Genomic DNA, 21,568 nt, shown 5'->3' on the forward strand with positions numbered 1-21,568 from the left:
CAGCAGATACTGTAAAGGGAAGTAAGGCTGTTGTCATCAGCCTGTCTTGTAGAGACACTGCATCTGTTCACTTTGTTTGTGTACACATACAAGTAAACAGTTTCTCACATAGTATGCTATTCTAAACTTGTTACACCATAGATCCCTCTCCCTGGACAAATTATGTCAATGAACTACAATGAACATTCATAGTTAAGAGCTAACTTTAACATGGTTAAGTAAAATTACTTAGAACTTGTGCCTTTTATGTTGTTGCCTTTTAAACTTCATGGAAAAAGCTATTAACATATCTCCTCTGTAATAATCATTGACTTAGCATCAATTTGATCAAGATTACATACACATCCTTACAAAGTAATCATTCATTTAATATCATTATGAATTCTCAAAGTACCTTAGATTCATGAAACTGTTTGACCATCATTATTTCTTTGTATGTGTAGATTAGCCACAAAGTAGGCTAATAAAGCAGTCACATCTCTCTTTTAATCATTAATACTCCCGTTATTCAGGATGAGTACCTGATGTTTATTACAAGTTGTGTAACATAAAGTGAATATTGATCTTAATTATTATTTCTGCCATTCATTAACTACATCTGGAAGTTACTTGTGTTGCAGGTTTTATGTAAATGGACAAGAGAAGGTGTTCCACAATAGAAACTATTGAATGTGGAAAGTGGGAGGATATAGAGGGTACTCTTGGTGGAGAAGAAGGAAAAATAATTGTAAATTGTTAAAAACGAAGAAGAGAACAAGGGAGACCCCAAAGAGAGATTCTCATCCCAGCCACTCCTCTCTCCCCCTGTCCCTGGAATGTACTTCACTGAAGGGCTGGAGGATGAAGATGTTTGCCACTCCTGCAGAACAGTCAACCCCGACTTCACCTCCACAGACCCCAAACAGTGGTTCTAACACCCTGCAATTGATAGACTATGGAGAGAGTAGTAACTTGAACAGTAATTCTCTCTTTTTAATTAATTAAATTTTTAACATAACTCAGGCTTTTTTATCGATACCCGTTACTTAGTTTATTACTTCCCTTTCAGAATTCAAAGCAGGAAAATTAGGTGAATGTTGTTGTTGTTGTTGTTGTGGTCTTCAGTCCTGAGACCGGTTTGATGCAGCTCTCCATGCTACTCTATCCTGTGCAAGCTTCTTCATCTCCCAATATGTACTGCAGCCTACATCCCTCTCAATCTGTTTGATGTATTCATCTCTTTGTCTCCCTCTACGATTTTTACCCTCCATGCTGCCCTCCAATACTAAATTGGTGATCCCTTGATGCCTCAACACATGTCCTACCAACCGATCCCTTCTTCTTGTCAAGTTGTGCCACAAACTCCTCTTCTCCTCAATCCTATTCAATACTTCCTCATTAGTTACGTGATCTACCCATCTAATCTTCAGCATTCTTCTGTAGCACTACATTTCAAAGGCTTCTATTCTCTTCTTGTCCAAACTATTTATCGTCCATGTTTCACTTCCATACATGGCTACGCTCCATACAAATACTTCCAGAAACGACTTCCTGACATTTAAACCTATACTCAATGTTAACAAACTTCTCTTCTTCAGAAACGCTTTCCTTGTCATTGCCAGTCTACATTTTACATCATCTTCTTTGACCATCATCAGTTATTTTTCTCCCCAAATAGCAAAACTCATCTACTACTTTAAGTGTCTCATTTCATAATCTAATACCCTCAGCATCAACTGGTTTAATGTGACTACATTCCATTATCCTCAGTTTGTTTTTGTTGAATTTCATCTTATATCCTCCTTTCAAGACACTGCCCATTCCGTTCAAGTTCAACTGCTCTTCCAAGTCCTTTGCTGCCTCTGACAGAATTACAATGTCATCGGCGAACCTCAAAGTTTTTATTTCTTCTCCATGGATTTTAATACCTACTCCGAATTTTTCTTTTGTTTCCTTTACTGCTTGCTCAAAATACAGATTGAATAACATCGGGGAGAGACTACAACCCTGTCTCACTCCCTTCCCAACCACTGCTTCCCTTTCATGTCCCTCGACTCTTATAACTGCCATCTGGTTTCTGTACAATTTGTAAATAGCCTATCGGTCCCTGTATTTTACCTCTGCCACCTTGAGAATTTGTAAGAGATTATTCTAGTCAACATTGTCAAAAGCTTTCTCTAAGTCTACAAATGCTAGAAATGTAGGTTTGCCTTTTATTAATCTAGCTTCTAAGATAAGTCGTAGGGTCAGTATTGCCTCACGTGTTCCCATATTTCTACGGAATCCAAACTGATGTTCCCCGAGGTCGGCTTTTACCAGTTTTTCCATTCGTCTGTACAGAATTTGTGTTAGTATTTTGCAGCTGTGACTTATTAAACTGATAGTTCGGTAATTTTCACATCTGTCAATGCCTGCTTTCTTTGGGATTGGAATTATTATATTCTTCTTGAAGTCTGAGGGTATTTCGCCTGTCTCATACATTTTCCTCACCAGATGGTAGAGTTTTGTCAGGACTGGCTCTCCCAAGGCTGTCAGTTGTTCTAATGGAATGTTGTCTACTCCCGGGGCCTTTTTTCTACTTAGGTCTTTCATTGCTCTATCAAATTCTTCACGCAGTATCATATCTCCCATTTCATCTTCATCTACATCCTCTTCCATTTCCATAATATTGTCCTCAAGAACATCGCCCTTGTATAGTCCCTCTATATACTCCTTCCACCTTTCTGCTTTCCCTTCTTTGCTTAGAACTGGGTTTCCATCTGAGCCCTTGATGTTCATTTCTCTTTTCTCCAAAGGTTTCTTTAATTTTCCTGTAGGCAGTATCTATCCTTTTTGCCTGCTTCATTTACTGCATTTTTATATTTTCTCCTTTCATCAATTAAATTCAATATTTCTTCTGTCACCCAAGGATTTCTACTAGCCCTCGTCTTTTTACCTACTTGATCCTCTGCTGCCTTCACCACTTCATCCCTCAAAGCTATCCATTCTTCTTCTACTGTATTTCTTTTCCCCATTCTTGTCAATTGTTCCTTTATGCTCTTCCTGAAATTCTCTACAACCTCTGGTTCTTTCAGTTTATCCAGGTCTCATCTCCTCAAATTCCCACCTTTTTGCAGTTTCTTCAGTTTTAATCTACAGGTCATAACCAATAGATTGTGGTCAGAGTCCATATCTGCCCCTGGAAATGTCCTACAATTTGAAACCTGGTTCCTAAATCTCTGTCTTACCATTATATAATCTATCTGATACCTTTTAGTATCTCCAGGATTCTTCCGTGTATACAACCTTCTTTCATGATTCTTGAACCAAGCGTTGGCTATGATTATGTTGTGCTCTGCGCAAAATTCGACCAGACGGCTTCCTCTTTCATTTCTTAGCCCCAATCCATATTCACCTACTATGTTTCCTTCTCTCCCTTTTCCTACTCTTGAATTCCAATCACCCATGACTACTAAATTTTCGTCTCCCTTCACTACCTGAATAATTTCTTTTATCTCATCATACATTTCATCAATTTCTTCGTCATTTGCAGAGCTAGTTGGCATATAAACTTGTACTACTGTTGTAGGTGTGGGCTTTGTGTCTATCTTGGCCACAATAATGCGTTCACTATGTTGTTTGTAGTAGCTTACCCGAACTCCTATATTTTTATTCATTATTAAACCTACTCCTGCATTACCCCTATTTGATTTTGTATTTATAACCCTGTATTCACCTGACCAAAAGTCTTGTTCCTCCTGCCACCAAGCTTCGCTAATTCCCACTATATCTAACTTTAACCTATCCATTTCCCTTTTTAAATTTTCTAATCTATATAGGTATAGGTGAATGACTTACACTAAATTAAGCTAGCCTCCCCTAAAAAGTCTGTAGAAACTCAACCTTCAAGCTCAGTTGATCAGTAAAGTTTTAAATATCCCTGGTACAAAATTTTTAGTGAACAATTTTACTACCAAACATTCGGAAAACATACAAAACATTACAAGATATGAGATGATATAGTTGTATACCATGCCTACATCAGACGCTATAAGAGATTGAGGCATTTATTATTATTATTATTGAGGATATTTTTTTGCCACATGTTTTCAGGCTGCACTTCTGTACATACAGATATGTAACACATCTACTCTTAGTAGCACTACCTTCATATAAGCCCGCCTGGCTAGCCGCATGTTCTAACATGCTGCTTCCCGAGTGGGAAGGTGTGCCGGTCCCCGGCACGAATCCACCTGGCGGATTAGTGTCGAGGTCCACTGGGGGCCGAACCGCACTATAACCCTGGGTTCAGTGTGGGGCGACAGTGAGGCAGGTGGACTGCTGTGGTCTGTTGCAAGTTGTGAACTACTGATGGCTACGGCAGGACAAAGCCTCTCCGTCATTTCATATATACACCTTCAAATAATAGAAGTCGTGCTTAGAACACTCAGCAATCTTTTATTACATGGCATTCTATATTTATTTTTTTATTGTTCCCTGCATTATAAACAGCCTACAAATCTCAAAAAGTTCCATCATAGTTACTCATTCTTTAACTCATCATATGCAAATGGGCTACAAAACTCAGGTAGGTTCATCTACTTTGGCATAAGTGTGTGTGTGTGTGTGTGTGTGTGTGTGTGTGTGTGTGTGTGTGTGTGTGTGTGTTTGTATAGAGTGAGTTTCAGAGGGAGCATTAAATAATGATTGACCGAAGCAGGTAAACGAATACTGTATAAGGTGAATCGGCAACGCTGAGAGATGAAATAGTGAAATTAGCAGATGGTCATATAAGTAAAAAGAAAAAGCCTACTAAATATCCGTGGATATTACAGGAGGTATTGAATTTAATTGATGAAAGGAGAAAATATGTAAAATGCAGCAAATGAAGCAAGTGGGTGAAAGGAAATACTAATGTCTAAAAAATGAGACTGACAGGATGTGCAAAATGGCTAAGCAGGAACGGCTAGAGAACAAATGTAAGGATATAGAAGCATATATAACCAGAGGGAAAGTAGGTTTTGCCTATAGGAAAATCTAAGAGGTGTACGGAGAAAAGAAAAGCAGCTGTATAAATATCAACAGCTCAGATGAAACACCAGTACTAAGCAAAGAAAGGAAAGCTGGAGGTTAGAAGGAGTATATATAGGGGCTTTACAAAGGAAATAAACTTGAAGGCAATATTATAGAAAGGGAATTGGAAGTAGTTGAAGATGAGGTAGGAAATATAATAATGCGAGATGAATTTGACAGAGCACTGAATGACCTAAGTCAAATCAAGGCCCCTGGAGTAGATAACATTCCCTCAGAACTACCGATATCATTGGCAGAGCCAACAGAAGAAACTATTCCACCTGGTGTGCAAGATGTAGAAGGCAAGTGAAATACTCTCAGACTTAAAGAAGAATGATAATTCCAGTTCCAGAGAAAGCAGGTGCTGAAAAGTTGTAAATGTTATTACACTATATAAAACATGAGTGCAAAATACTAACATGAATTGTTTACAGAAGAATGAAAAAACTTATAGAGAAACTGACCTTGGGGAAGGTCAGTTTGTATTCCAGTGAAATGTAAGAACATGTGAGGCAATACTGATCCAACACTTTATCTCAGAAGATAGGTTAAAGAAAGGCAAACTTACCTTTATAGCATTCATCAATTTGGAGAAAGCTTTCGACAATGTTACTGGAATATGCTGTTTGAAATTCTGAAGGTAAGTAAAATACAGGGAGTAAGCATAGTAAAGGGCTAAGCATAGGTAAAATACAGGGAGTGAAATGTTTTTTACAAGTTGTAAAGATATTAGACAGCTGTTATAAGATTTGCTGGGTGTAAAAGGGAAGCACTGGTTGAAAGGGGAGTGAGACAGGGTTGTAGCATGTCCCCACTGTTGTTCAGTCTGTACAGTAAGCATGCAGTAAAGGAAACAAAAGAAAAATTTGGAGTAGGAATTTAAGTTCAGGTAGAAGAAATAAAAACTTTGAGGTGTGCTGATGACATTGTAATTCTGTCAGAGACAGCAAAGAACTTGGAAGACAATTGAACAGAATGGACAATACCATGAAAGGATGATTTAACAAAAGGAAGAGAAGGGTAATGGAATGTAGCTGAATTAATTCTGGCAATGCTGAGGGAATTAGATTAGGCAATGAGACACTTAAGGTGTAGATGAGTTTTGCTATTTAGGCAGCAAAAAAACTGGCTGTGGCTGAAGAAGAGATGATATAAAATGCAGACTAGTAATAGCAAGAAAAGTCTTTCTGAGGAAGATAAATTTGTTAACATCAAAAATAGATTAAAGTGTTAAGAAATCTTTTTGGAAGGTATTTGTCTAGAATGTAGCCTTTATGGAAGTAAAATGTGTTCGATGAACAGCTCGGACAAGAAGAGAATAGAAGCTTTTGAAATGTTGTGCTAGGGAAGAATGCTGAAAATTAGATGGATACATCATGTAACCAATGAGAAGGTTCTGGATAGAATTGGGGAGAATAGACATTTGTGTCGTAACTGGACTAAAAGATGTATTTGGTTGATACGATTTTGAGACATCAAGGAATCAACATTTAGTGTTGGAGGGAAGGGTGAGGGATAAGAATTGTAGAGGGAGATGAAGTAAGCAGGTTCAAAAAGATCTTGGTAGCAGTAATTACTCGGAGTTGAGGAGGCTTGCACAGGGTAGAGTAGCATGAAGACCTGCAGCAAACCAGTCTACGGACTGAGTACCATAACAACAAGAACAACAACAACAAGGCTTATGTCATTGTTTACCTATAGGACCACCTGTCTTGTTCCAGTATACCACATATATAAGGACTTAGTACCCCATTTAATATTACATACTACTCAGTCTTCCTATCTTCTTGTATATTTTGAGATAACTTACTCCTAGTGTATTTAGAATCCTTACATGATTGTCGAGCCCCTCATCTGCTGTATTAAGTGCACTCCTCTCTACATTATAATAAGTCATAATTTTTTTTTTTCCTACATATGTGCTGCTGGCAATGAGTATACTTACATAGGTCTCCTCTTAATACTATCTGGATGTTAGCATGTCAAATAATTAATGTATAGGTTAGGGTGCCTTTCCATTTCGTTCCCCATTTGACATGATGCTGCTAACAGCCAGCTTTCATTTAAAGAAAATACCCACCTGGATGATGTAGCTCTCTCACAGTCTAGGAATATTTGTTGATCAAAATTTGCTAGTTTATGTGCATACGTGTTCACCTCATTAGTAACAAATTTACATTATGACTATTATACCAAGGTCAGAAGTTGTCAGCAAAATACGAATTATATAAATATATGCTGAACAAGTCTAGGTGCAGTAACAGTTAATCGGTTACCAACATGTCAGCAGTATAGTATTCAAAATTCATACTTCAGTCTGCATAGAATGTATGTAGCAAGAGTATGAAAGTAACTGGTGTATTGACAGCACCTTGCAATCAGTGACATTTACTACCACCTATTTGTAATAGTGCACATTAATAACCTGCTTGATGGGAGTGATAGATTGTTGATGTCCATTTTCACAAAATGAAGCAACCAGAACAGATGTTGAAACAATAATATTTGATTGTGGATGCCCAATTTTGGAATAATATAATTCCATCTTCTGGCTTACAATAAAGCGCAGATGAACTGAGGTTGTTTTGCACTGTATGTCGTGCGCGGAACAAAAGCTCTGTGTACCGCATTCATAGAGTGGGAAACACAGCGAAGTGACAGTTATACCAGACGAGCAAGACAGTGGTTGCTGTCACTTTCCTATGTTCCCTATTTTATAGAACAGGAAATGGAACTTTTGTTCCACAGATGACATCGGTGGAAGACAACTTTAGTTCATGTGCACTGTATTGTAGGATAGAAGATGGGATTATATTATTCCGGGACCAGTTGTAAACTATAAAATATTATTGGTTCAACAACTGTTGTGGTTGTTTAATTTTGTGAAAATGGACATGTAGAGTTACGGTTGCACTAAGGAAAGAACTCTTTGTATATTGTTAATATATCATTACATCACAGTATGTACTTCATTCACATAACAACTTTAGCTAGGAATGCTATCTTCTGTCATGAGACACACCTCATATGACCTTGTACACATTTTGTGTATTACTAATTAAGTAACATATAGGCTCTGAAGCATAGTAGCTTCTAAATTTCATTACTCGATATACGGTTATGCATAATGTGTAAGAGTTATTATGTGTTCTTTTCTTTTCATAGCACTGTTCACTCCCTTCTCGTCATGTATACAATATATAAAGATAATGTAGTTTCAAAGAAGACAATAAAAGAGTAAGAGACTTTTATATGAAATCTAAACTGAAAAATATATATATCAGACAGCTGGGAACCTAGTGGGCATTACTCCACTTAGTCCATACATTAACTATCATTCCTGTGTGCCTATGGCATTGAAAAGAGTATCCCAACACAACATTTTGAACACCTTAAGCAACCCACACCTCTCAGTTCCCTTTATATATGCATGAGGACGTCTACCTTCAACTTCAAATGTGCCTTTTTGCCTTCTTGTATCTAGGACCAAAATATTTGAAATCAGTATGTGACTTAGTTGTTGTTGTTGTTGTGGTCTTCAGTCCTGAGACTGGTTTGATGCAGCTCTCCATGCTACTCTATCCTGTGCAAGCTTTTTCATCTCCCAGTACCTACTGCAACCTACATCCTTCTGAATCTGCTTAGTGTATTCATCTCTTGGTCTCCCTCTACGATTTTTACCCTCCACGCTGCCCTCCAATACTAAATTGGTGATCCCTTGATGCCTCAGAACATGTCCTACCAACCGATCCCTTCTTCTGGTCAAGTTGTGCCACAAACTTCTCTTCTCCCCAATCCTATTCAATACTTCCTCATTAGTTATGTGATCTACCCATCTAATCTTCAGCATTCTTCTGTAGCACCAAATTTCGAAAGCTTCTATTCTCTTCTTGTCCAAACTATTTATCGTCCATGTTTCACTTCCATACATGGCTACACTTCATACGAATACTTTCAGAAATGACTTCCTGACACTTAAATCAATACTGGATGTTAACAAATTTCTCTTCTTCAGAAACGCTTTCCTTGCCATTGCCAGCCTACATTTTATATCCTCTCTACTTTGACCATCATCAGTTATTTTGCTCCCCAAATAGCAAAACTCCTTTACTACTTTAAGTGTCTCATTTCCTAATCTAATTCCCTCAGTATCACCCGACTTAATTAGACTACATTCCATTATCCTTGTTTTGCTTTTGTTGATGTTCATCTTATATCCTCCTTTCAAGACACTGTCCATTCCATTCAACTGCTCTTCCAAGTCCTTTGCTGTCTCTGACAGAATTACAATGTCATCGGCGAACCTCAAAGTTTTTATTTCTTCTCCATGAATTTTAATACCTACTCCAAATTTTTCTTTTGTTTCCTTTACTGCTTGCTCAATATACAGATTGAACAACATCGGGGAGAGGCTACAACCCTGTCTTACTCCCTTCCCAACCACTGCTTCCCTTTCATGTCCCTCGACTCTTATAACTGCCATCTGGTTTATGTACAAATTGTAAATAGCCTTTCGCTCCCTGTATTTTACCCCTGCCACCTTTAGAATTTGAAAGAGAGTATTCCAGTCAACATTGTCAAAAGCTTTCTCTAAGTCTACAAATGCTAGAAACGTAGGTTTGCCTTTCCTTAATCTTTCTTCTAAGATAAGTCATAAGGTCAGTATTGCCTCACGTGTTCCAGTGTTTCTACGGAATCCAAACTGATCTTCCCCGAGGTTGGCTTCTACTAGTTTTTCCATTCGTCTGTAAAGAATTCGTGTTAGTATTTTGCAGCTGTGACTTATTAAGCTGATAGTTCGGTAATTTTCACATCTGTCAACACCTGCTTTCTTTGGGATTGGAATTATTATATTCTTCTTGAAGTCTGAGGGTATTTCGCCTGTTTCATACATCTTGCTCACCAAATGGTAGAGTTTTATCAGGACTGGCTCTCCCACGGCCGTCAGTAGTTCCAATGGAATATTGTCTACTCCGGGGGTCTAGTTTTGACTCAGGTCTTTCAGTGCTCTGTCAAACTCTTCACGCAGTATCGTATCTCCCATTTCATCTTCATCTACATCCTCTTCCATTTCCATAATATTGTCCTCAAGTACATCGCCCTTGTATAGACCCTCTATATACTCCTTCCACCTTTCTGCTTTCCCTTCTTTGCTTAGAACTGGGTTTCCATCTGAGCTCTTGATATTCATACAAGTGTTTCTCCTTTCTCCAAAGGTCTCTTTAATTTTCCTGTAGGCGGTATCTATCTTACCCCTAGTGAGATAGGCCTCTACATCCTTACATTTGTCCTCTAGCCATCCCTGCTTAGCCATTTTGCACTTCCTGTCGATCTCATTTTTGAGACGTTTGTATTCCTTTTTGCCTGTTTCACTTACTGCATTTTTATATTTTCTCCTTGCATCAATCAAATTCAATATTTCTTCTGTTACCCAAGGATTTCTACTAGCCCTCGTCTTTTTACCTACTTGATCCTCTGCTGCCTTCACTACTTCATCCCTCAAAGCTACCCATTCTTCTTCTACTGTATTTATTTCCCCCATTCCTGTCAATTGCTCCCTTATGCTCTCCCTGAATCTCTGTACAACCTCTGGTTCTTTTAGCTTATCCAGGTCCCATCTCCTTAAATTCCCACCTTTTTGCAGTTTCTTCAGTTTTAATCTACAGGTCATAACCAATAGATTGTGGTCAGAGTCCATATCTGCCCCTGGAAATGTCCTACAATTTGAAACCTGGTTCCTAAATCTCTGTCTTACCATTATATAATCTATCTGATACCTTTTAGTATCTCCAGGATTCTTCCGTGTATACAACCTTCTTTCATGATTCTTGAACCAAGCGTTGGCTATGATTATGTTGTGCTCTGTGCAAAATTCTACCAGGCGGCTTCCTCTTTCATTTCTGTCCCCCAATCCATATTCACCTACTATGTTTCCTTCTCTCCCTTTTCCTACACTCGAATTCCAGTCACCCATGACTATTAAATTTTCGTCTCCCTTCACAATCTGAATAATTTCTTTTATTTCATCATACATTTCTTCAATTTCTTCGTCATCTGCAGAGCTAGTTGGCATATAAACTTGTACTACTGTAGTAGGTGTGGGCTTCGTATCTATCTTGGCCACAATAATGCGTTCACTATGCTGTTTGTAGTAGCTTACCCGCATTCCTATTTTCCTATTCATCATTAAACCTACTCCTGCATTAGCCCTATTTGATTTTGTGTTTATAACCCTGTAGTCACCTGACCAGAAGTCTTGTTCCTCCTGCCACCGAACTTCACTAATTCCCACTATATCTAACTTCAACCTATCCATTTCCCTTTTTAAATTTTCTAACCTACCTGCCCGATTAAGGAATCTGACATTCCAAGCTCCGATCCGTAGAACGCCAGTTTTCTTTCTCCTGATAACGACATCCTCTTGAGTAGTCCCCGCCCGGAGATCCGAATGGGGGACTATTTTACCTCCGGAATATTTTACCCAAGAGGACGCCATCATCATGTAATCGTACAGTAAAGCTGCATGCCCTCGGGAAAAATTACGGCTGTAGTTTCCCCTTGCTTTCAGCCGTTCGCAGTACCAGCACAGCAAGGCCGTTTTGGTTATTGTTACAAGGCCAGATCAGTCAATCATCCAGACTGTTGCCCTTGCAACTTGACTTACTATAAAGTCTAAACATAACTGCATCTAACTCCATACTTTTTGAAAGTAGTCAGTTTACTAAATATTACATATAAATTATTAGCCTTGGAAAATCCTGGCGTCAACTGTCATTATTCTTTGTCCCTTACCCTCTAGCCCCTTCCCTATTCCCATTTCAGCACTACACAGTCCTCTGGTCCACCAATACACCCACAGTGTTTTTACCTTTCTCCTTTTCCGCTAACCCTCCCCCTCCCCTCCCCCTCCCCCTCCCTCTCCCTCTCCTTTGTCTAACCTTCCAACTGCACCTATCTGCCCTACCCTCTCTCCACTTCGTTCTTGTATGCTCCCACAAGCAGCATTTTACCATCCCCCACCCCTACTCTGCTATGCGTCCCATCTCCCCACCTCAGCCTTCTCCTTACCCCCACCACCTGGTCATGTCTCCTGTCATATGCAGCTGCTTGCAGTCTGGTTTCAGCAACCAGAGACCGTGATCTCAAGTGTGTGTGTGTGTGTGTGTGTGTGTGTGTGTGTGTGTGTGTGCATAATATTGTAAATGATTAGTCTATTTTTTTTGCAAAATACAGGGCTATTACAAATGATTGAAGCGATTTCATAAATTCACTGTAGCTCCATTCATTGACATATGGTCACAACACACTACAGATACGTAGAAAAACTCATAAAGTTTTGTTCGGCTGAAGCCGCACTTCAGGTTTCTGCCACCAGAGCGCTTGAGAGCGCAGTGAGACAAAATAGCGACAGGAGCCGAGAAAGCGTATGTCGTGCTTGAAATGCACTCACATCAGTCAGTCATAACAGTGCAACGACACTTCAGGACGAAGTTCAACAAAGATCCACCAACTGCTAACTCCATTCGGTGATGGTATGCACAGTTTAAAGCTTCTGGATGCCTCTGTAAGGCGAAATCAACAGGTTGGCCTGCAGTGAGTGAAGAAATGGTTGAACGCGTGCGGGCAAGTTTCATGCATAGCCCGCGGAAGTCGACGAATAAAGCAAGCAGGGAGCTAAACGTACCACAGCCGATGGTCTGGAAAATCTTACAGAAAAGGCTAAAGCAGAAGCCTTACTGTTTACAATTGCTACAAGCCCTGACACCCGATGACAAAGTCAAACGCTTTGAATTTTCGGCGCGGTTGCAACAGCTCATGGAAGAGGATGCGTTCAGTGCGAAACTTGTTTTCAGTGATGAAGCAACATTTTTTCTTAATGGTGAAGTGAACAGACACAATGTGCGAATCTGGGCGGTAGAGAATCCTCACGCATTCATGCAGCAAATTCGCAATTCACCAAAAGTTAACGTGTTTTGTGCAATCTCACGGTTTAAAGTTTACGACCCCTTTTTCTTCTGCGAAAAAAACGTTACAGGACCCGTGTATCTGGACATGCTGGAAAATTGGCTCATGCCACAACTGGAGACCGACAGCGCTGACTTCATCTTTCAACAGGATGGTGCTCCACCGCACTTCCATCATGATGTTCGGCATTTCTTAAACAGGAGATTGGAAAACCGATGGATCGGTCGTGGTGGAGATCATGATCAGCAATTCATGTCATGGCCTCCACGCTCTCCCGACTTAACCCCATGCGATTTCTTTCTGTGGGGTTATGTGAAAGATTCAGTGTTTAAACCTCCTCTACCAAGAAACGTGCCAGAACTGCGAGCTCACATAAACGATGCTTTCGAACTCATTGATGGGGACATGCTGCGCCGAGTGCGGGAGGAACTTGATTATTGGCTTGATGTCTGCCGAATCACTAAAGGGGCACATATCGAACATTTGTGAATGTCTAAAAAAACTTTTTGAGTTTTTGTATGTGTGTGCAAAGCATTGTGAAAATATTTCAAATAATAAAGTTATTGTAGAGCTGTGAAATCGCTTCAATCATTTGTAATAACCCTGTACAAAATAATCAGTACACAACCTCAGGTAACACAAGTCTAGTCAATAACATTGAAATCCTTGGTTAAATGTCTATCCCACCAGCTTAATTGCAGTTCTGCATCAAAATCAGATTCCAAAATATACTTAATTAGGCACCATTTCTGGGAAAAGATACCACATTGGGTTGAATCTTCAGTTCAAAGGAAGGACTATTACACTCCTCCAAAGGTATGAAGTTGGAACAAATTCATGTCTGAGGTTTGTTTGTACATAATATTTAGTTCTACAAAGTCTGTAGTTAATAGACTTGTGACAGATCAGGCAGTTTACTTATGTCAGAATGTAACTTCTCTGCCAATTGTTAATTATCTCTCTGTTTCCTTGATGAAATTCTTTAGTACATACAGTTAAAATATTGTTTTGACCGCATACCACATCGGCAGTGGTGGCTGATGTGTCATTCACTTTTCCAATACGTCATCCCAATTATCTATTTGCTCTTATCAACTCTACAAAGTCAGTGCCAAATTGTTTTGCACTTGCGTTTAACTTATAAATTTTATCAGCTAAAGCTTTTAAACTTGGGTCAATAATACCTAGGTTAGTATCTGATTTGCTAATAAGATATTTATTAAACCACTTGAACAATTCTTTCATTTCTTGCTCCATTCTTTGGATCGGTACAAGTATACAGTAAAAGTGATGCCAAATTTACAACTAATCCTCCAGTGCTGTCAATTGTCCCAGTGTATTGACAACTTCATTGAAAAAGTCGAAAAACTTTTATTGCCAAACTCACTTCTAATTAGTCCATAACATACACCTTCACCACCATACAACAACAATGGAAGTTCAGTTTGGAGTGAATACAGCTCACCAAATTTCCTTACCTATCTCTCTGCCTCATCGTGATGCCAACAGGAAGCTAGACTGATGTGATGGTCAGACTGCATTGTTGATGGCGAGTGGACAGCTGCTGCTGTAGGTTGATGAGCTTGGTGTAATGACTGTCGGTTACTGGGCATCATATTGAACTGACAAGGCAATTGTAGTACCTGGGAATTGCTGTCAGGGATTATCCGACTAGTGGACTGATAAAATTCTTCTTTGATGTTGTTGTTATCATTAGATTTAATGACTGCTCATCAGAAAATTTATTCTTCTTTAATCTATTCAAATGTAGTGTTGTTAATTGCTTTTGCATTACTATGTAATTTCGGCTGTCAATGTGGTTATTTAGGACAGTAGCAATATGTTTTGGTGAAATTTTTCTTCAAAATTGATATTTCCTTAGTAGTTTGTAATTAATTTATTCTGCTTCTGCACATTTTGTCAATTTTCCAACTCACAAATCTTCTGCATCCTGTCATGTCACCAGAATGAAATTATTTTCTCAGCCCTATCATATAACTGAGCCAGAATGAAATGTTCCTGTTTCTGGTGTGAGGCAGTTTGTGAGTGACTTTTCTTTGGCCACTGTTAATCAGTAATTCTGTCTCACTGCGTCTTAAATGCATTTCAGAATAACCATGTAATTCGTTGGGTAGTGTGTACTGCTTCACCTCCGCAAGTTCTTCAATGCTAGTGGCTGAAAAGTCATATCTACTTTTAATTCTCTACTAATGATGTAGAGCATGTCATCAGAAATTGGGTGATATCAAGTCTTCTCTTTTACAGTGCAGTAACACTTAATACATATGAACATACATGCATGCAGTGAGCTCTAACATAATATTCACTCTGTACAGCATGCATGACAGTTCCTGTCAAAAAAATGACTCAAAACTCAACTATAACTTTTCTTTCTGTGATGTAATAATGATCATCAAGATACTCATTCTGTGACAAGCAGTGTGTCACTGGGCCACGACAAGACTGCATAGAATAACTGCCAAATCAGCAGGTACTGCAAAGTGTAGTAAGTCTCCTATCATCATCCCCCTTGCACAGATGCTGCATCCATTTCCCTTCTTTACATACACAAGCTAGCAAACAAATCCTAACACTACAATTGTTATAAGTTTTCAGTATAACACATCTGTAGCTGTAATTGTGTGGACTCAAAACTAATCACGTTAATAAAATACCACCAAAAACAACAATTGAATGGAATATCCAGTAATATTACATTAATTAAATGCAGCTGAAAGTCAATAAAGATGAATAACGCCAAAATATGGTATTTAATTTAACTGTGGGGATATGTGCATGACCAATTGTGGTGTACAGTCTTTCATGTTGTAACATACTATTCTGATGTATTGATAAATGACCATTTTTGTAATTACGCTCACTTGTCAAGTACAACTTTTTGGCCTCTGGAAATCTTGCAGTTGAGTGGATTAATCAGCAAAGCAAATAACTACTCCTTTTGATATGGTAACATTGTTAGGAATATTTAAGATTTTCTGCAAAGATCCCTCACTAGGTCTTTGAAAAAGGTGATAAAACATGAAAATGTGTCTTTGAGAGCATAAATTAATAGTAATGTTGACTATTGTACAGTTATTGCTGAAATGAAATTGGGGTAGAAGTGTCAGCATAACACTGCCCCCCAAAAAGTGAGAAATTTTAAGGAATAAAAAGTTATGTGGTCAGCCAAATTATATTAGTGAATACTCACAAACATCACTCTTAAAATTTCAGAATTTTAATAGTAGCCCTGTTATTTTATGAAAGTGTAGTGAGAATTGATGTTTATTTCACTTCCTAGTGAAATATCTTGTTATTTATTGAAAAGATGGTTTTCTTCATAAGTATATTTTCTTTTACATTTGAACAGGTGGCACTTGCTTTTTGTGGTACACATATGCTCGAATCCGTAAAGAACTTAATGCAACTCCGGCAAATCAAATTCTTGAGGAATCTGTTCAGAATGAGAGTGCATTCCTTGCATATTCAATCATTGCCACAATTATAACAGTAAGTAATTATTTTTCCACTTAGAATGGAGAAGTCTTGGTATCAAGATAAATGGTGATGTCTCATAAAATAGTTTAGTAATGGTGTAAGGTACGTTGTTAAATTTATCCTTGTCGCTTCTTTTAGAACAATATGCATCTACTAAAGAAATTAACATTTTTCTTATACATCTTAGACACAAATCATTAAGCATATATGTTCCACCACACTAATTAGTTAGTTACTTTCATGTTCCATGGATCATTTTGCATGATTAATCGTCATGATGTGGAATGAGTCATTTTACATTCATATTGAAAATTGTTTTGTACATCTATTTGTACTCTGAACATCACCATACTTTTTTATTTTGTTTATTTATTTATTTCCCCAAAATGAAAACAAGATATACAGATTGAGTTGGCAATTCCTACCCACCACCTTTTACACATTACAAACGTAGAAATTCTTTTACGGAATAGAAAGATTTGTCAAGGAGAAACTTTTATTTTCAAATTTTACCTTGCTGTCTGTTAGACATTTTATATCAGTTAGTAAGTGGTCAAAAATATTTGTTGCAGCATTGTGCATCCCTTTCTGTGCTAAAGGCAACCTTAATGTTGAGTAATGAATGTTATTTTTTCTTCTAGTATTGTAATTATGTACCTCATTGTCCCTTTTGAACTGTAGTGGATTATTTACAGCAAACTTCATGAGGGAATATATATACTGTGAAGCAGTTGTTAGAATGCCCAACTTCTTAAACATGTCTAATAGATGATAGCGGGTGAGCACCACATATTCTTACAGCACATTTTTGGGTAATGTAGACCTTCTTTCTTAAAAATGAGTTACCCCGGAACATTATTCCATTTGACATTACTGAATGAAAATATGCAAAATATTTCAACTTACTGATATGTCTCTCCCCAAGATTTGCAATTAGTCTTAAGTGCAAATGTGGCTAAACTAAGTTGCTTTAGGATTTCAAAAATGTACTTTGTCTAATTTAAATTCTCAACAGTATGGACCCACAAGAATTTTGAAGTTTCTACCCTATTATTATTTCCTCACCATGTGTTACACTTATCATTGGTATATTACCACTACATGTTTAGAACTGAATATGATGTGTCTTTGTGAAATTCAGGGTTAGACCATTCGCAGGAAACCAGTCAATGATACTTTCGATAACTTTGTTCGCCATTTCTTCCATTTCCGTATGTATACTGGTAGTGATTACAATACTGGTGTCGTCTGCAAAAAGAACTAATTCTGCTTGTTGTACATTAGATGGTAGATCATTTACATATATGAGAAACACTACTGAACCTTAGATTGAGCCTTGGGGAGCCCCATACGTGATTTCTCACCAGTCAGAATTATGTCCCTGGATTCTGTTGGTTGAATTACTACTAATTACATCTTTCTGCATTCTTTTCGTTAGATGTGACATAATCCATATCACCTTTAAAACTTCAATTTATCTAGGAGTATACTATGATTCACACAATCAAATGCCTTGGATAGGTCACAGAAAATACCTACCGGTGCTATTTTGTTATTTAATCCTTGTAATATCTGGTATGTGAACATGTAAGTGGCATTCTCAGTAGAGTAACCCTTCTGTAACCCAAACTGTGATTTGCTGAAATATTATTGTTGCCAAGGTGAGATACTATTCTAGAATACATCAACTTCTCAGAAATTTGGAAAATGATGTTAGCAGTGAAATAGGTTGGTAGTTGCTGATGTCACTCTTATCACCTTTGTTAATGAGAGATTTAACAACAGCATATTTTAGTCCCTCTGGAAAAATGCCTTGAGTTAGTGATGCATTACATATTTCGGACAATACCGGACTTATTATATGGGAGCAAATCTTTAGTACTCTTTGGAAACACCATCAAAACCAGAAGAGCTTTTATTCTTGAGAGAATGTATGACTCTCTTAATTTCAGAAGTAGAAGTTGGTGGTATATTCATATGAAGTAATTTTTTCAAACAGTGGAAAATCCAGGATGGAATGTAAAAAGACGAGAGAAGGAAAGTTGCTACTCACCATATAGCGGAGATGCTGAGCTGCGATAGGCACAATGAAAAGATTCACACAATCAACAAGCTGTCTGTCTGCTTGAGCGGCCACCGACAAACTGCGACCAAAAAACAAGTGGTCCACGCTGTAGCTGAACACGCTGTGAAACATGATACCCCTCATCTCAATGACAGCTTCACAGCCTGTGCCATATGGATCCTTCCCACCAACACCAGCTTTTCCAAATTGCGCAGGTGGGAACTTTCCCTACAATACTCCCTACGTTCCTGTAACCCTCCTGGTCTCAACCTTTGTTAGTCACTGTCCTCACCCATCCAGCCCCCTCCCTGTTCCCATTCCAGCACTACACAGCCATCATTTCACCGCCACACCCAGTCTTTTAATTTCTTTTTATTTCTGTCCTTTCTGCTACTTAACCCCCCTCTCCCCTCCACACCTTCTCTCCTGCTCTCCGTCTAAACTGCAGCACTTCACTGTCTGCCACTCCCACCATACTATCCCTTCCCCTCCCTGCCCCAGCCTCCTCCATACCCCCACCCAGTCGCCACTCCCATCATGCACTGGTGCTGCTGCTCGTCATGCACTGGTGCTGCTGCTCGCAGTGTAATTTCAGTTCTCTGAGACTGCAGACGTGTGCAAGTTGCGTTTACATGAGTGTGTGTGTGTGTGTGTGTGTGTGTGTGTGTGTGTGTGTGTGTGTGTGTGTGTGTACTGGTGACAAAGGCCTTAATGGCCAAAAGCTGTAATTGTGTGAATCTTTTTATTGTACCTATCATGGCTCAGCATCTCCGCTATATGGTGAGTAGCAACTTTCCTTCTCTCGTATTGAAGTAATTTTTTGACAGTTACCTCTTCAGCATATTGCTGTGATCTTTCTCTTGAACTGTTGGTCCCTCGACTTTCTACTATGTTATTAAGTGATTATTAAATACATTTGCTACCTATGACTCATCATTTATAACCCTTCCATTCAATTCAATAGTAATATCCTCTTTAGTGGTTGGTTGTCCTTTGTCTTGCTTCACTATATTCCATATTGCCTTAACTCTGTTGTCAGACATACTGATTTCTGACATTGTGTGCATGTGATTTTTTAATGACCTTTCTTAGTAATTTTGAGTATTTTTTGTAGTGCGCAACTACTGCAGGGTCTCTACTTGTTCTTGCCAAAAGATACATGTCCCTTTTTCCTTTCACAAGATACTTTAATTCACTTAGTGATCCAAGTTTTTTTTACATGGCTGTTTAATGTTTCTTCTGATTAGCTTATGCGGAAAGCTATTTTCAAATACTGATATGAATTTACCTTGGAATAGATTTTTGGGACCTTATCTCTCCAATTAATCTTGTCTTAACTTTATTCTCTCTTGCTAATTTTTTTGTTTCACTTTTTATAACCAACCTTCTTTGCTGCATTTCTATGTACCCTTACCTCAATTTACCTCTGGTAGCAACTTCTGTACTTCCTGCTCTGCTTCTTCTCCATCTCTGTGGTCTGTGGAATTTGCTACCATCTTTCACATCCTTCACCCTTGCTGACCGCAGATGACCTTACACGTCCATTACACAGTGTATTCCAAAAGTGTTATGGAGGAGGGAGTGTGAGGAGAAGTACAAGAGTTTAAAAGTGCTGAAAGCAGTCATCCCCCTCTCCCCTCTACTCCCTCTCCCTCTTACCTCACCCCTTTCCACTTCTACCCCTTTCCACTTCTACCCCTTTCCACTTTCTACCCCCTTCCACTTTCTACCCCCTTCCACTTTCTACCCCCTTCCACTTTCTACCCCCTTCCACTTTCTACCCCCTTCCACTTTCTACCCCCTTCCACTTTCTACCCCCTTCCACTTTCTACCCCCTTCCACTTTCTACCCCCTTCCACTTTCTACCCCCCTTCCACTTTCTACCCCCTTCCACTTTCTACCCCCTTCAACTTCTACCTCTGCCCCCTCCCCCTCTGACCACTGCCCCTCCCCATCTTCCCCTCCCAGCATCTGATACACCTATCTGTATGAAGGGGTAGGATGCGTGGTTTGGTATGCACAGATCATAATTTGTGAAACAAATGCTAACAAAGAGATAGAGGGGCTGGCCAGTACTTACCTCAGCTCAGTACAGCCGATAGATACACAAAAAAAAGAACCGAAAATTTACGTTCCTAGCTTTCGGAACAAATGTTCCCTCATCAGGAAGGAGAGAGGGGAAAGAAAGGGAAGAAGGGAAAGTGGATTCAGTTACTCACAACCCAGGTTATGAAGCAACAGGGAAAGGAAAACAGGGAGGGTAGCAAGGATGGAGGCATGGTTGTCAGGGGGAAGCCAAAGATATTCTACTGTAAGTACTGTGCCAGCTTCAAACCAAAGAGGATGCATACAGAAGTAAAGAGGTATACAGTATAAAGATAAACACAACTATGTAGGATGAAAAGATGCGTGAATGGCTAAAGACGAAAGAGAAAGAGGAGAAGACTGAAGAGTAAATGGGAGTGAGTTGTTTTAACGTAGTTTCAGTCCAGGGGGATGGCGGGATGAAAGGATGTGTTGGAGTGCAAGTTCCCATCTCCGCAGTTCAGAGGGACTGGTGTTGGGTGGGAGAAGCCAAATGGCACATACAGTGTGGCAGGTTCCTAGGTCCCTAGAATTATGCTGGAGGGCATGCTCTGCTACTGGGTATTGGACATCTCCTAGACGGACAGTTCGTCTGTGTCCGTTCATGCGCTCAGCCAGTTTAGTTGTTGTCATACCGATGTAAAAGGCTGTGCAGTGCAGGCACGTCAGCTGATAAATGACGTGTGTAGTTTCACATGTGGCCCTGCCTTGAATTGTGTATGTTTTACCAGTAGCGGGGCTGGAGTAGGTGGTTGTGGGGGGATGCATGGGGCAGGTTTTGCAGCGGGGTCGGTTACAGGGGTAGGAACTGCTGGGTAGAGAAGGTAGTCTGGGAATATTGTAGGGTTTAACAAGGATGTTACGGAGGTTAGGGGGGCAATGAAAGGCAACTCTGGGTGGTGTGGGGAGAATTTTGTCAAGGGA

General features: G+C 39.2%; 1 protein-coding gene across 1 annotated transcript in view; it reads left to right on the forward strand.

The window, feature by feature from the left end:
• LOC124805085 (choline transporter-like 1) overlaps positions 1-21,568 on the forward strand; it is a 176,751-nt gene that overhangs the window by 86,793 nt on the left and 68,390 nt on the right. Inside the window, exon 8 of the mRNA XM_047265526.1 lies at positions 16,367-16,506. Within this exon, the coding sequence (XP_047121482.1) occupies positions 16,367-16,506 (140 nt within the window). The remainder of the gene's footprint in view (positions 1-16,366; positions 16,507-21,568) is intronic.

This window comes from Schistocerca piceifrons, chromosome 1 (assembly GCF_021461385.2).
Source record: "Schistocerca piceifrons isolate TAMUIC-IGC-003096 chromosome 1, iqSchPice1.1, whole genome shotgun sequence".
NCBI lineage: Eukaryota > Metazoa > Arthropoda > Insecta > Orthoptera > Acrididae > Schistocerca > Schistocerca piceifrons.